This window comes from Arvicola amphibius, chromosome 12 (assembly GCF_903992535.2).
Source record: "Arvicola amphibius chromosome 12, mArvAmp1.2, whole genome shotgun sequence".
NCBI classification, from domain to species: domain Eukaryota; kingdom Metazoa; phylum Chordata; class Mammalia; order Rodentia; family Cricetidae; genus Arvicola; species Arvicola amphibius.
This window is the reverse complement of record NC_052058.2, coordinates 65,955,228-65,970,521: the sequence shown is the minus strand read 5'-3', so window position 1 is coordinate 65,970,521 and position 15,294 is coordinate 65,955,228. Positions and strand designations below refer to the sequence as shown.

The window sequence follows — 15,294 nt, the reverse complement described above, 5'->3', positions numbered from 1 at the left end:
AAGTCTATATTTTTTATAGCCACTCTTATTAATTAGTAAAGCAGAAAACTGTCAGATACTGCCATTACCAGCTCATTAATATATTAGTTATGGGACAGGCTGACATCATGTGTCCTTACTGTTACCCATTATAAAGGACATGCAACGTACATATTACTCTTACCGAAATATTGAAATATTTAATTTGGATCAGTGATTAATCATTTTGAGAAGAACACTATTTAGGTGAGAAAACAATTAGGCAAACCAAGCTGAGTGGCATTTTGTAAAATAATTGTTTTTGAGACTTAAAAATGTCAACATGTGGAAGAGGAGGAGGAAGATAAATGAAGCACAGTGCCATGCATGAGTCTTGATCGGCTTCTGGTCTGGGAGAACACGTCATGCCGGGCGTTGTTGTGACAACCGGGTAATCTGGGTAGCTTGTCTGTGTCGTAGAATTGATGACCCCAGCTTTGATATAAACTTATATATTTAGGGGTGAGGCAGTATGTGTAAGTAACTGTCAAGAGAGTCAGTAAAAATTTTAGAAAGATCTTGCTTTCTTCATAGGAACAGGAGACGAGGACTGGGCTCTCTTTATAATATTAGAGGACCAAGAAACCTGGTTAAGAGTGGGAAGACTTGGCTGGGGTAAACCAAGGAGCCTGTCCCTGTAGCCTGGACAGTTAATTCGTAAGGTGGGAAGTACTGCACTGGTCTGTAGATGATACAGTCTCAATAGTTGTGAACACTGGATTTAGGGAGACTAATTAAATCTTAGAGTCCTATAATTTGTGATATTTCAAAATTGAACAGGTAGGCAAGATATCTGTGTTCTAAAATTTCATTTGGGGAGGGAACTGGGAGAAAATTTTCAAAAGGCCCTTGAGGTAGGGTTATGAGTTTTATACTTGTTTATCAACATAAAAGCATAAACGGAGCACTTCTCCTGTGACACTTTGTTGTCTTTATGTCCTCAGAGCCCTGAAATACGTGTGTGTAGAATATTGGTAAGAACTGTGCCAGCTGGGTGTGATGTGTGGGTTTAAGGGCTGCCTGGCTGCATAGCATGATCCTCTTTCAACAATGTGCTGTTGGTGTTATTTGCATCATTGATGAAGGGAGTCTCTTCTGTGCTCTAGGGAGGCATGGAAAGCCCTTGGTGACTCCAGCCCTAGCCAAGCAATGCAGGAATACATCGCAGCAGTTAAAAAACTAGATCCAGGATGGAATCCTCAGGTAAGACTTACTAAGTGTACATATACTCTCTGGAAACTCCCCTTCCGCCCAAGTGTCTAACTGAGCTTTGCTCAAGTAATGTGTCTTAGACTCATCTCACCAAAAGTCTGTAAGGTAATTGTAGTACTATCTGTGAAAATGACTACTTAAATATTAATACAACCAGCAACTGATGCAGAGACCTCCTTTGAGTAATAGATTTTAGAAGTATAATTTTTTAAAGATGTGTTTATTATGTATATATTGTTCTGCCTGCAGGCCAGAAGAGGGCACCAGATCTCATAGATGGTTGTGAGCCGCCATGTGGTTGCTGGGAATTGAACTCAGGACCTCAGGAAGAGCAGCTAGTGCTCTTCACCTCTGAGCCATCTCTCCAGCCCTGAAGTATAATTTAATCTTGTAAGAACAGAATTTATTCAGAATTTATCTGGAGATCATCATCGTCTTGGGAAAAAATTTCTTTCAAATAAAACAATTTAGATTTATTACCTATACATATTTTATGTGTATGTGTGTTTTGCCTGCATGTATGTATGTGTACCATATATACATTGTTAATGATTTTATTTTAATGTGTATGTGTGAGTACTTGCATGTATGTATGTTTACCATGTGCGTGTGTAACCCCTCAGAGTTGTAATTACAGGTGATTGTGAGCTGCCGTGTGGATGCTGGGAACTGAACGCAGGTCCTTAGAAGAGCTACAATGCTCTTAACTGCTGAGCTGTCTCTCCAGCCCCGTTTAAGATATTAAAAACAGGAAAATTGGTGAAAAGTCTGTAGGTTAGAGGTTGGGTCATAATGATTGCAAATGCTGGTAACTTTGAATTTTGTTTTGTTTTTGAGACAGAGTCTCATTAACTCTGGCCTCAAACTCAGAGATCCACCTGCTTCTGCCGCCTGAGTGCTGGGATCAAAAGCTTGCACTATGTAGTACCTGTCTTGGTGCAGTGTGTGTGTGTGTGTGTGTGTGTGTGTGTGTGTGTGTAGACACATTATATGGCAAACATTTTAGAATGAATGAATTAAAAACTTGAAGGTGTCTTGTGGTAGCTTTTTCATGGGCACATCAGTTGTTACAAGTATGGGAAAAATTTGTCACATCAGTCGTGGGGTCTAAAGAGTTGTTAGGAACCCTAAAATTGTGTGTTTTGACATCAAAATGGATCTTAAGAGTTCAAAGATGGCTGACAAAACAGCTTTATTGCTGTGACTTCCTCTTGGGGACCCGAGAAGTCCCTCCTCCCCTTGGATGTGTATGAATATTCACTGTTTTCCATTTCATAATATTTTCTAAAGCAGCAGTATGCATATGCCACACATGTCCTCAGGTTGCCGATCTGAAGGTCAGTGGTCAAATAGATGCCTCCTGAGCTGAGCTCAGCCTATGAATTCTAGGTCTCGGCCCAGTGGTCTTGGTGTTTTCCTGCTGTTTTACAGGTGGCTCCTTCTGGTTCATGGCCTTTGAAGGCATTTGAGTATATAAATTCTGGTATATAATTGAATTTGTGATTTTTTTTTTAAAACCTTCAGTACCTTACTTATGCAGTAAATTTCTACTGACTGTTAAAATGTTTACAGATTTTATGTGTTTAGACATTTCTTCTTATTAAATATTTATTTAATGGCATCTTAGAATATTTATCAAATTTTACTATTTTTTTGTTGGTGGTGATGGGAATTGAATATAATTTCTTTAATATATTTTTCTAAATATATTTTAATGTTGCCAGACAGTGATGGCACACACCTTAAATCCCAGCATTTGGGAGGCAGAGGCAAGCCGATGTCTGAGTTTCAGTCCATCCTGGTTTCTACAGTGAGTTCCAGGGCAGCCCAGGGCTACACAAGAAACCCTGTCTTGAAAAAGTAAGAAACAAAACGAACAAAATTGCAGACTTGTAAAGACAGACAGGCAGAAGCTACATAAGGAATTCCACGACAGTTACATTACTGAATCCCTGTCTCAAACTGAAACAAAATAAAGTCAAACAATGACGTTCATTTCATGTACTCTTGTGCATTTCTGTGAATGTGTGTGCTGTATACTTCTCAATTCTTAGTTTATACACTGTAGGCTGGCCCTTTTTGACTTTTTTTTCTCTCTTTTTTTCTCCTTTGCTTTTGGATTGGTAAGAGGTATAATATAATAACCTTGGTTTCAGGAGAGCTTTGACATTTAGATTTGACATTAATCATTTAGGATAAAAAAGATGAGCTCAGTGTTAGAGCACTTGCTTAGTAATTCTGAAGCCCTGGGTTCAAATCCCAGCACTAAGAACAACAACAACAAAAAGAATTACTTTCTTTTGCTGAGTTTGTTTCTGAGAAGAAATGAAAACACTGTGTATGGGCTGGGTTTGCATGTGATGTCCTTTGAAACTGCCACAGAAATCTTCGAAGTTAGAAACTATTGTTGTCTGTACTTTAAAAATTAGGAAATTCACTAACCTGTCCACAGTTAAGGAACAAACGATGGCATTAGAGATTAGACCCATGCCTAGTGACTTAACCATACCAGACCTGCTGCTTGAAACACACACATACACACTCACGCACACACAGAAAACACAAGCGAAACCTGTATGCAGATGGCTATGTAAAGTTATAATAATGCAATTATCTATGCTAAATTTATATGTAACTTAATGTAACTCTTTGTGTTTTCATTTATGTTTTCCTTCAAGAATGTATTGATCAGTGTCTTTATTTCTGTAGTTTTGACAGGGGGAAGGTAAGTTTTAATATTCACAGTTTAAAAGAATTATCTAGATTTACCAGTTATGTTTCCTTTGTTGTTCTGTTTACATAGTCATACACACATCTATATCATATATTTGTATAAATATTTTTCCTAAACTGTTTGATATAAATTGGAGATCATGTTCATTTAACCTAAATACTCAGTGTTTATTTCCTAAGAACAAACACTTTCATAACTGTACCTTAATTACCTTTCATAACTGTACCTGAATATCAAAATCAGGAATTTTATTTTAACTTATTTTCATGTACATATGTATATTTTAGGAAGCTTCTACAAAGATTAGAATTTTAATATTGATCCACCCTTATTGTGGAATCTGTAATGCATAATCACATTTTTCATTTACTTAACACGCCCTTTCCAGTTACTTGCTACAAATCCTACCGACCTGATTTAGAATGATGCATTGTATTCCCTTGCCATATATCTTTAGGCTTCTACAACAGTTTCTTGGGCTTTCTCTTTCTTTCTTACCTGCACTTTTGTTTTTATTGTTGTTGATTTTGATAAGAGCCATTTTGGGAACTGTCTCTCATTTGGATTGGTTATAATTAGCTTCAGGTTGCACATTTTAGGAGGACTGGCACAGAAGTGTGCCGTCCATGCGTCTTACCGTAAGTACATGGTCTCTGTCTGTCCCAGTACTGGTGATGTCAGCCAGGTCCCCGTCTCTCTATCACCGACGAGTAACTTGTGAGGAGCACTTTGAGACTATCTAGACACATGCTGTTTTCCTAATAAGATTTCACCTACTAGTTTTAAACATTAATTAAGGATTTTATGACTCCATTGTTTGTTTTATTTTTATTTGGTATTAAACTGTGTGAAGGCGTCCTGCTTAATTTTATGCCGTTTTAACACAGGCAGAATTATCAGATAGGAGGGACCATCAATAATTGATAAAATGCCTCCATAATGTGGACATTTTCTTAATTAGTGATTGACGTGGGAGGGTCCAGCCCAGGGTGGGTGGTGCCACTCCTGATCTGGTGGTCCTGGGAGCTGTAAGAAAGCAGGCTGAGCAGGCCATGTGAGCAAGCCAGTAAGCGTATGCCTCCATGGCCTCTGCCTCCGCTCCCGCCTCCAGGTTCCTGCCCGGCTTGAGTTCCTGTCCTGACTTCCTTTGATGATGAACTATGATGTGGAAGCATAAGCCAGATAAACCCTTTCCTCCCAAGTTGGTTGTAGTGTTTTATTACAATGGTAGTAGCCCTGACTAAGACATAAGGAGCCTTTCATTTCTCAGTTTCTCTGTCGTGCTGTCATCCGTCCATCTGTCTATTAGGAAGAGAAGTGTGGGGTGGCTGCGGTTTTGCCCTGTTAAGTTAGCCTGTTTCTTAAATGCCGGCAGAAGGCTGACGGATCCTGGGTCAGAGCCCAAAGACTTTATTATTCAAGACTTGGCAAGCTGCACGAGCTTCATTTGGTTTGTATCAGTTTCCCAGAGTCCCGCGGGGATGATACCATTAGGGTCAGCTGGATTCTGCCTATGCAGTGGTTTGTGCTAGAGGGGAAGAAAGCACTGAGGTATGGGCATCCATTCACAACTTACAGCAAGCCTGCTGTTTGTCAGGGGCCAGAGAGGTGCTACTGCATTCCCAAAGGTGTCTTGCTGGTCACAAAGTCCTGAGAAACGGCCTGCATAAGAGAGTGCTGAGAGCCTGATCAATTGAGCAAGAATGTGTAGGTATTTTCTGCACCCATAGTTGATTGCCTTTCCCAACACTCTTATGTTTATAGTGTATAGACTTAGGGATTTCTGTTTTATTCATGCAGTATAATCCATTGAAATAATTTGTCTGCTGAAAGAATCTTCAAACCAGCCCATGTCCTTTTCACATACCCCAATCCTTGGAGCATTTTTTCTTTCTTACTGACACAAGATAGTGTTTCCTAGCACTGCTGTAACAGAGAGTGCCACAGCTGCTTAAAACATCAGAAATTGGTTGTCTCCTCGTCTGGAGAGCAGACGTCTGAAATGAGTTAGCATGTGTGGAGAAGCATCCTTCCTTCATCTTCTGGTGGCCAGCAGACATTCCGTGCCTTGTGGTGACTGCCCCAGTTTGTCCCTCTGTTGCTGTGGTAGAATAGTGACCAGCAAGGGACTCGGAGAGAAAAGGTTTGTTTGATTTATGGATTACAGTCTCACTGGGGGAAGTTGAGGCAGAGACTCAAGGCAGGACCTTGAGGCAGGACCTGAAGCAGAGGCCATGAAGGAATGGTGCTTGCTGGCTCCCTTCCAGGCTCCTGTTCAGCTGCCTTTCATGTATAGTCCAGGCCCACCTGCCTAGGGATGGTTCTACTCCTGGGCTGGGTCCCCTACATCAATTAGCAGTCAAGCAAATACCCCACAGACATGCCCACAAGCCACTCTGTTGGAGGCAGATCCTCAGTTGAAGTTCCCTCTTCCAAGGTGTGTCAAGTTGACAATCAAGATTAGCCCTCATGGTGGCCTAGCTCTAGTGTTCGCCTTTGTATTCCCATGGCCAGGTTTCTCTATCCTAATCTCTCTCTCCTTTCTTGTGTGAGGACATCAGTCCACCCTAATCCAGCATGACCCCAGTTTACATCTTTAGTAATATTTCATTTGTATTTTATAAATAAAGCTTGTCTGAACATCAGAATGCAAAACAGCCATGCTAGTTGGTCACAGAGGCTGGGCAGAGGTGGTGCACTCCTTTAATCTCATCACTAGAGAGGAATATAAGGCAAGACGAGACAGGACTCTCTTTCAGTCTGAAGATTTCATAGAGGTAAGAGATCTCTAGTGGTTTGGCTGCTTTTCTGATCTGCAGGTTGAACCCCAATATCTGTCTCTGGGTTTTTATTATTCATGGTACATATATCTGTGAAGATTTTTTTTTAATCTTCCCCCTTCGCCCCCTTTAAAGACAAGATCTCACTGTGTAGCAGAGGCCGGCCTCAAACTTGTACTTTCCTATACTTCAGCCTCCAAAGTGCTGAGAGCTAGTTGAGTCATTGTACCACACTCATGCAAAGACACCTTCAGGTCAGATGCCTAAGGTTAGGACTCAGATGGATGTGTGGGGGTTTATTGTTGAAATTTTTACTTTATGTGTATGGGTGTTTTACTAGCATGTATGTCTATGTATCACATGTGTGTAGTGTCCATAGAGATCAGAAGAGGGTATCAGATCTGCTGGAATTGGAGTTATGATGGTTGTTAGCTGCTGTGTGGGTGCTTGGGTCCTTTGGAAGAACAAACAGTGCTCTTAACCGCTGAGCCATCTCGCCAGCCCCTCACCTCCTTTTTTATAAAGTTTTATTTTATAGCTATTCTATTCATCCCACCCCCGCCCACCCCTGAGTGTGTGTGTGTGTGTGTGTGATGTGTGCCATGATGCTTATGTGGAGATCAGAGGATAAATTGTGGACTTGGTTCTCTCCTTCCATCATGGGCTCCCAGGGATCAAACGCAGGTCACCAAGCATCAGGTTCTATTTACTGAGCCATTTCACCAGTGTCTGATTGATTTGAGGACTCAATTCAACCCACTGTACTGGCTCATTTGATGCTTTCTTTGTCTCAGCCCTGGAATCAGCTGTTTTCCTCTAGGCATTTTAATAAAAAAGTATTTGTTGGTTTTTACTCTTTACTCTTTGGCTTTCTTCGGGGGGCCTGCCACCAGCTCCTAAATAAAACACACAAAGGCTTTTTCTTATGAATGCCTGGCCTCAGCTTGGCTTGTTTCTAGCCAGTTTTTCTTGTCTTAAATTATCCCATCTACATTTTGCGTCTTGACTTTTATCTTTCTCTATTCTGTGTACCTTTCTTCTTTCTCTGTGGCTTTCTGGGTGACTGGCCCCCCAATGTCCTCCCCTTCTCTTATTGTTCCTTCTTTCTCCTTTCCCCAGGTTTCTCCTATTTATTCTCTCTGCCTGTCAGGCCCGCCTATCCTTGCTCCTGCCTCACTATTGGCCATTCAACGCTTTATTAGACCATCAGGTGTTTTAGATAGGCAAATAATCACAGCTTCACAGAGTTAAGCAAATGCAGCATAAACAAAAGCCACACATCTTTACATCATTAAACAAATGTTCCAGAGCATAAACAAATGTAACACACCTTAAAATAATATTCTACAAAAAGAAATGAAGGTCTGAATGTTAGATATACTTATTGCTACAAGGGACATTGTTTCTAGGCTTCCTCAGCAGACAGACCTAAGAAATGCGTACACTCAAATGTATGTGTTTATTGTTAGATACACTTATACTATCATATATACATGTACATATATGGGCATCTAGATACAGACATGTATGCATGTGCTTATGTAATTGCCACATGTGTATCTTGTATAACTCTATTCACTTTCCTGAAGTTTGTGCTGACACCTTGAAATCAGCCCAACAGTCAGGGCACACAGTTACCTACCAACTTGTCATGTTTGGGACCTCTCCAGCAGAGCAGGCTCCTGCTTCCCTCAGATCATCAACTCATTGCTCTAGCCTAGTATGGAGAGAGTCAGATAACGTGACTGCAGATTTGCTGGTGGAGGCTCTGTGCTCCCAGGTGTTCCACTTTACAGCAGAAGCTGTACTGAAATACACGAGTGCTCAGTTTGATGAAGTTTAGCGACCATGGAAGGAGTTTTGTAAAATTTTGGTGGAGATGGAAAATAATTATATTTTAGTCTCCACCTGCCAGCTTACTTGGGAGATGAAGATCCCTTTTAATCTGGCTGCCCTGGTCCATGTATTAATATCTGCCTTGCTTGTAAATAAATAGCATTGTAAGTTCTGAGGTAGTTTGATTGTATTTTCTGTTCTGGACAAAAAGACCCTTATTTTTTTTATGCCCTGGTAAATATATTAACAGTTCTGGAAGATATTTTTTTCTAAATTAAAAATTAGATTTTTTTTCTTGATTCCTAAATAGTACTTGCTATTTTCCCTAGCTCCTTTGGAGAGATTTTTCTGTGCAAAGGGTTCAGGTACTTACGAGGAACATGGTTAAATTTGAACTCTGCTCCAGATTTCATTGACTAAAATATAACACCACATAGTTCTGAGATGTAGTTAAATTTTATCCTAATGTGTACAAGAGTAGTATTATATTGAATCAATTATAAAATGACTTTTTTCTTTTTAAAGATTTTAATTGCTTTATCTTGCAATTCTAGTATTGATAATCCTCAAATAGGTTGTTTGTTTTTTAGACCTTAATTGGCTTTATTTTGAATTCTAGAATCAGGCAAGTCTTCATTCTATGAAATATAGAAACTTGTATTTTTTTAGCATTTGTTAAAGAATTATTAATCATTACCCTATACATTAATTATTCTTTATTGTACATAAGTTATAGTTCATGGAAATGAATATATAGCAGCTGCTAAGCACAGCCAAACAGTCTCTGCTTGGAGGAGCTTATCCTATGGCAAGGATAAGTATAAGATAAATTAGTAGATACTACAGTGTTTTTTTATAAATTTTTTTTCGTTTTTTAAAAATATTATATGTACAGCATTCCTTCCATGTGTGCTTACAAGCCAAAAGGGGGTGCCAGGTCTCACTACAGGTGGCTGTGAGCCACCATGTGGTTGCTGGGAATTGAACTCAGGACCTCTGGAAGAGCAGTCAGTGCTCTTAACCACTGAGCCATTTCTCCAGCCTGATACTACAGTGTTTTAGAAGGTGATCAATACCATGGACAGAAAGCAGGGGAGCCGCCTAGGGTGTACAGGTGGTGGGAATAATTTAAATATGTTGATCAGGGAAGGCTCACTGAAAAGGTGACCTTGAACATTAAGGAAGTGAAAAAGTGAGCCACACACAGGAAAGAACATTCCACAGACTACAGAGGACTAGATAATACAAATCTAGTATGACTGGGTTCATACCTCGGGTGCTTTACAAACTGCCAGGGCTACATGTGGGAGGGTACGGGTGGGGGGCAGAGTACTAGAAAATAAAGTGGAGTGGGTACACAGTAGTGTCTTGTCAGGACTACAGCTTTTCCTCTGGATGAAAGGGAACTACATCTACAGTGTACATACAGCAGTCATAAGCTTGTAGAAGAAAGGATATTCTTCTACATTGTCCAGCAAATAATATCTTAATAAAATTAATACAGGCATAAAACTTATGGAACAAAAATATAAAAAGTGTGGGAGAGTATAAAATGAAGCCTATGAAGACCTTGCACACACACTTCTCCATCAGCCCTGTTGTTTAGAAGTGTGGTCCCAAGTGTGTATTCTTAGAGCTGCTTCCATGGCGCTCAAATGCTGATGGCAGTGGGAGTGGGAAGGGTATGGGGGTGCAGTGCATGGCGTAAAAGTGTGTTTTCAGAAAGAAGCAAGTACCATGACTACTGAGCATCTGTAAATATTAACATAAGTAGAGTTCCAAAGACCGATAAGTTTTGGTATCTCAAGAAATACTTCACAATTCATAAAGTTCTTAGTACATCCGAAGGTATAAGTTGGACATTCATTTGTCTGCTTCCTAAGTGTTAAATCTGGATGGTTCTTGTGGTTTTTCATTTACTCACACCTAGTAAAACCTCTCATAACCACCAGAGGGAGCAAAGTTCATAGTCAATAAGATGAGGGTTTTAGTATAGTTACCAGGGCTTTCTGTGAGTTTCGGTGCTATTGTTGATACTTTAGTTTTCACTAATTATTCCCTTTCTCTTAAAAAAAATCCAAACAACAAAAACTTCTTAGATCTCAATGTTTCTACATACTAGTGAGGTCATCTCTTTCTTGGATCCATTTTTATATTACCTGTATGTATCTAGGAAGATAAGTAGCATAATGGGAGAACTGACTCTTTTGCTCCAGTAGCCAGATTAAAGTAGTCGTCTAGATGCCCAGTAGCTGTCTAGCCTTTGCAGAGCTACTGTTATCTAGTTTGGGTAGCAGCATCCCCTTGTCTTTTATCTGTAAATAATTCATTTAAAAACCCAGGCATTGAATCATATGTCTGTCATCCGGCTCTTGGGAGGTGGAGGCAGTTGCACATCAGAATCCTCTGCAGGAGCCTCAAGAATATAGGCACTCAAGCTGCACCCTGGTTTCCTCGGGTGGACTGGACAGAGGTTTGGCATCTGTTTTTGTTTTTGTTGTTGTTGCTCTTTATTTTTACGTGTCCCCAAATTTGAAGCACAGCCCAGAGCTGTTAATACTGTCGGCCCCACATCTCGCTCCTTTCAGCATCAGCTCAGTTGTTCTCTGGCTTTACTGGATGTGTTCTCAGCCCAGTTCATCTTCGCCTGCCGGGGCTTTCTTCTTGAGGCATCCTGGAGTGCAGGATGCAGACTGTTTTCTGTGGTCCAGTCTCCTGTCGTACTTACCACTTGGAATCTTTCCTGTTGTACTGCAGACACATCAGAATTTAGGCTGTCCCGTGTTCACAGCACTCCAAGCAAAAACCGTGTTAGTAATTATCGAGTTGAACTGAACTCATCTGGCAGTCGTGTCTGTGTGGTGTGGAACACAAGGAAAAAGAGGGCTCAGTGAAGCACTTCCCTAGAATGCACGAGGTCCTGGGTCCCCCGCACTGAAAACACGGTCTTAGAGAGTAGAATAATTTTGCTTCAGGAACAAGGCTGGCAGGAAAATTCAAGATTTGTTGGCTGAACTATATTGTGTTGAATAAATTCAGTTGTCGTTTAGTTCAGTTTTATTTAAAAACTGTCCTATAGAGGGCAGTGTTTCACAGCTGATTGCCCTGCCTTTTCTGTGACATACATACACTTGTGCTTATTTGTGTTTGTTTCTCTTTTAGACACAATAAAATAACAGTTATAAATTAAAATTTAAAAAAATTTGATTAATTGTCAAGATGATATTTTAAGAAAGAACATCTTATTATCTTTGTGTCCAAAATGTTAGTCTTGTGTTAATAGGTTAAAAACTACAAAATAAGAAAAAGTTTTGTTTTCCTATGTGTTTGATGTAAGTAAGAAAATTAAGCAACACAGATTTCCTGGTAACCTACATTTATTGGGAAGTTTGTATCAAACTTGTATTCTGTGCAACTCATTATTCATTGTAAAATGAAGGCTTCATTTTATTTGTACAGTAGAACTTTTTAAGTAAAATAATTGTACATTTAAGTAGACTAACTGAATTCTAAATGTTAAAAGTCTCAAATAATGTAAGAATAATTTCTGCTTAGTTTAAAAAATAATTTTTAAATTTTCATTAGTAAAAGTAGAGATTTTAGTTAGAAATTATAACAAGTTATACAGAAATTATAGAAAATTACAAAGCATTATTCTAATAGAATATTATGACATGTCCTGTTATTATATTATGAATAGAAATCAATTTATTTTGCATCAAATTTATTAGTTTCCACCTAGAGGAGAGTAATGTCTGATGATTTATTAGTAAGAACACAGAATGGTGTACCATATTTCTCTTTAAAGGGTTAGACAGTTTTTAGAAGTTGTAGAATTCTTGCTATTCTGTCTCTTCTGTGTATTACCAATTGAATCTACTGGAACCCCGGCTTAAACTGGTGTAATCTTTTGGTTGCTCCCAGGGGAAGTGGCGAGCAGTACACACCTGACACTCCCGTCGGGTGTTTATATATCCAGTTTGGGTGTGCACTTGTCTGAGCTTTAGGGTTTGCCTGTCTTGTTTGCCAGTTGAGGAAAGGAAGTAATTTGTTAGCCTGTATTTGTGTGTTCATATAAAGAAAAGACAGCTTCATTCGTCATCTGAAATGAATGCAGTGGTGTAGCTTAAAACTGTGACTGACTTTAAGGCGTCACATCCCCTCTTGCAGTGACTACACTTCTGCACTAGTGAGCTCATGTAAGTGAGGTTGGGATAAATGTCTGGTGTGCACACTGGGACTGGCGAGATTTTGTGATTTGGATCTAGATTTAGATCTAATGATGACAGCTGTCAATTTAATATTCCTTTAGGCACAATGACTGCTTAATTATGTAGACATAATACATGATTTGACATCTTCGAGTTTTTCAGTTTCTCCTAAAGTTGAATTTTTAATATATTTGAAAAATATTAGTAAAAATCTAAGTATTCTGTCATCTTGGTTCATTTTAAAAAGAGGGTTATGACCTTAGGAAAGGTTACATTTTTTTCTTCTAAAATGAGACCCGCCCAGCATGCTTTTATAATACATAAACTTTCCGTAGCATTTCTCAAATTACAGTAAGTTTTTATTCCACATTTATCTTTAAAACATAGTACACAAAAGTTAATGGGGCTATATAATATAAATTTGGTGAATGAGTAATTTCTATTATAATATATTCTGTGCTCAAATAGTTTGCATCATTATATGATGCTTTTAATGTATGTACTAAGTGAAATCCAGAGTTAGTCTCAGCTGGCTTTTCTGACAGTTCTGAAGGGGACAGGGTATAATTCTTGCTTAGAGCTGAGGAAGCTAGGCTCTGGCAGGCTAACTAATTTAACCTGGAAGCTGAGTCAGTTCCGTCACCAGCAAGTACCAACGCAAGGCTCCGAAGGCCTGCCACACATAGTCTCCTGGGTTCTTTTTCTCATACTGCATTACTCAGCGTTCAAAGTTTTCTAACTTTTTGGTATGTGTGTTTTATATTCTATTCCCTAAGAGTCCTGAGACATTTGGTCCGATTATATTGGAGCCTGGTAACCTTTTCCAGGACCGCTGTTGGTATTTGGAGCTGGCCTCACGTGCTTCCCTTGTAACTTTCAGAGAGAACCGCGTTACAGGTCAGTTTCCATGAGTGGATAGCTGCTTTACCTTGTATTTCCCACAATATAGGGGAATAGCAGCAGAGCCATAATAAATTAGGAATTATAAAACAATAGGAAATTTATCTTAATTTCTGTTCTTAAGACAAAATCTCTATAATGGTCTCAATATCATCAGTATGTTATGTAGTATTTGAAGTACTTACAAATGTTACTTTTATATTTAGATTTATGCTGTGAAATTTCAACATGGACTAAATATAACTATTTCATAATTTTCACCATATTGTATATGAGAATAACTAAGGGTATATGTGTCTGTAATGTATAAGCAGATATTGGATATCACGTCACGTTTTAATGTAAATAGAAAACATAAAAGTGTATTAAACAAGTAAACCTGGAACCACTGCTTTGTTGGTGGTTTGTTCCTTTTCTGTGGGTTTGCATGTGCATATATGTGAATATGCTTAATTTCTCTTGTTTTCACTGCCTGCTTTGCAACATTCAATATTGGCTATTATAGCAAATGGAGTGTGATACTATTGTCAATTACTAAGGCATCTTAGACCTAAAGTAGCCAAGCTATACCTCTGTTACTGGTATCGCATCATACTGGGCTACTACTTCAGGTTTTAAAACTGCTTTGAGAATTTAGCCTTGCATTTTAGTTCTTTTTTTTTTTTTCCTTTTCTTTTTCCTTTTTCAAGACAGGCTTTCTCTGTGTAACTTTGGAGCCTGTCCTGGAGCTCACTCTGTAGACCAGGCTGGCCTCGAGCTCACAGAGATCTTCCTGTCTCTGCCTTCTGAGCGCTGGGATTAAAGATGTGTGCCACCACTGCTTGGCTGTTTTTTAGTTCTTAACATTTGGGAATATTTAAACTTTGTATGATAAATCTAGATGGAGAAGTTTTGAGGTTAATTTCCTTTTGTGTATCTACCCCCTGTCATTTTTGGTTCATGGGCTAAAATTTTATGTATTGAGAGACTGGAATGATTCAAATGTCTGATGTTTGTGCACTAACCAATTAAATCATTTTTATTATTTAATCTTTTTTGTACATAATATTTTTGATTCCATTGAGCACTCTCTTGTTGATTTCTCTAGCATTCTGCTAGATTTCTTCCAGGTGCTACTGGTTTTGTTTTTTTAATGTACATCTATTTGTATTGTAAAATTGAGGAAAGCTATGTTAAATTTACCTTTGGGAATTCATTCAGTAAAGATTTATTGAGTCTCTTCAGGCTGTATTAGCATAAACTATGCTGGAATCCCATGATAAACTATATGTCATCTTCTAAATTTTTGTTTTGTTTTGTTTTGGTTTGGTTGTTAGAGACAGGGTCTTACTATGTAGCTCTGATTGTCTTGAAGACCAGTGTGGCCTCAGACTCACAGAGATCCACCTCCTTCTGCCTTCCAAGTGCTGGGATTAAAAGGAAGTGCCTCTATTCCTGTCTGTCTTCTAAAAATTTTAAACAATTAATTTGCTTTCTAATGTGATTTTTCCCAGTAAGCTCATGATTTCAAATTATTCAGTTTTTAGCATCTTCTACCATTTCTGCTGATCAGTGTAGAATTCCAAGTTGTATAATTCATACTTTGTCTGGCTTATGACTTTTG

At 38.8% G+C, this 15,294-nt stretch overlaps 1 protein-coding gene across 1 annotated transcript in view; it reads left to right on the top strand.

The window, feature by feature from the left end:
- Acbd6 (acyl-CoA binding domain containing 6) overlaps positions 1 to 15,294 on the top strand; it is a 148,430-nt gene that overhangs the window by 8,911 nt on the left and 124,225 nt on the right. The window contains exon 3 of the mRNA XM_038349353.1: positions 1,125 to 1,221. Within this exon, the coding sequence (XP_038205281.1) occupies positions 1,125 to 1,221 (97 nt within the window). The remainder of the gene's footprint in view (positions 1 to 1,124; positions 1,222 to 15,294) is intronic.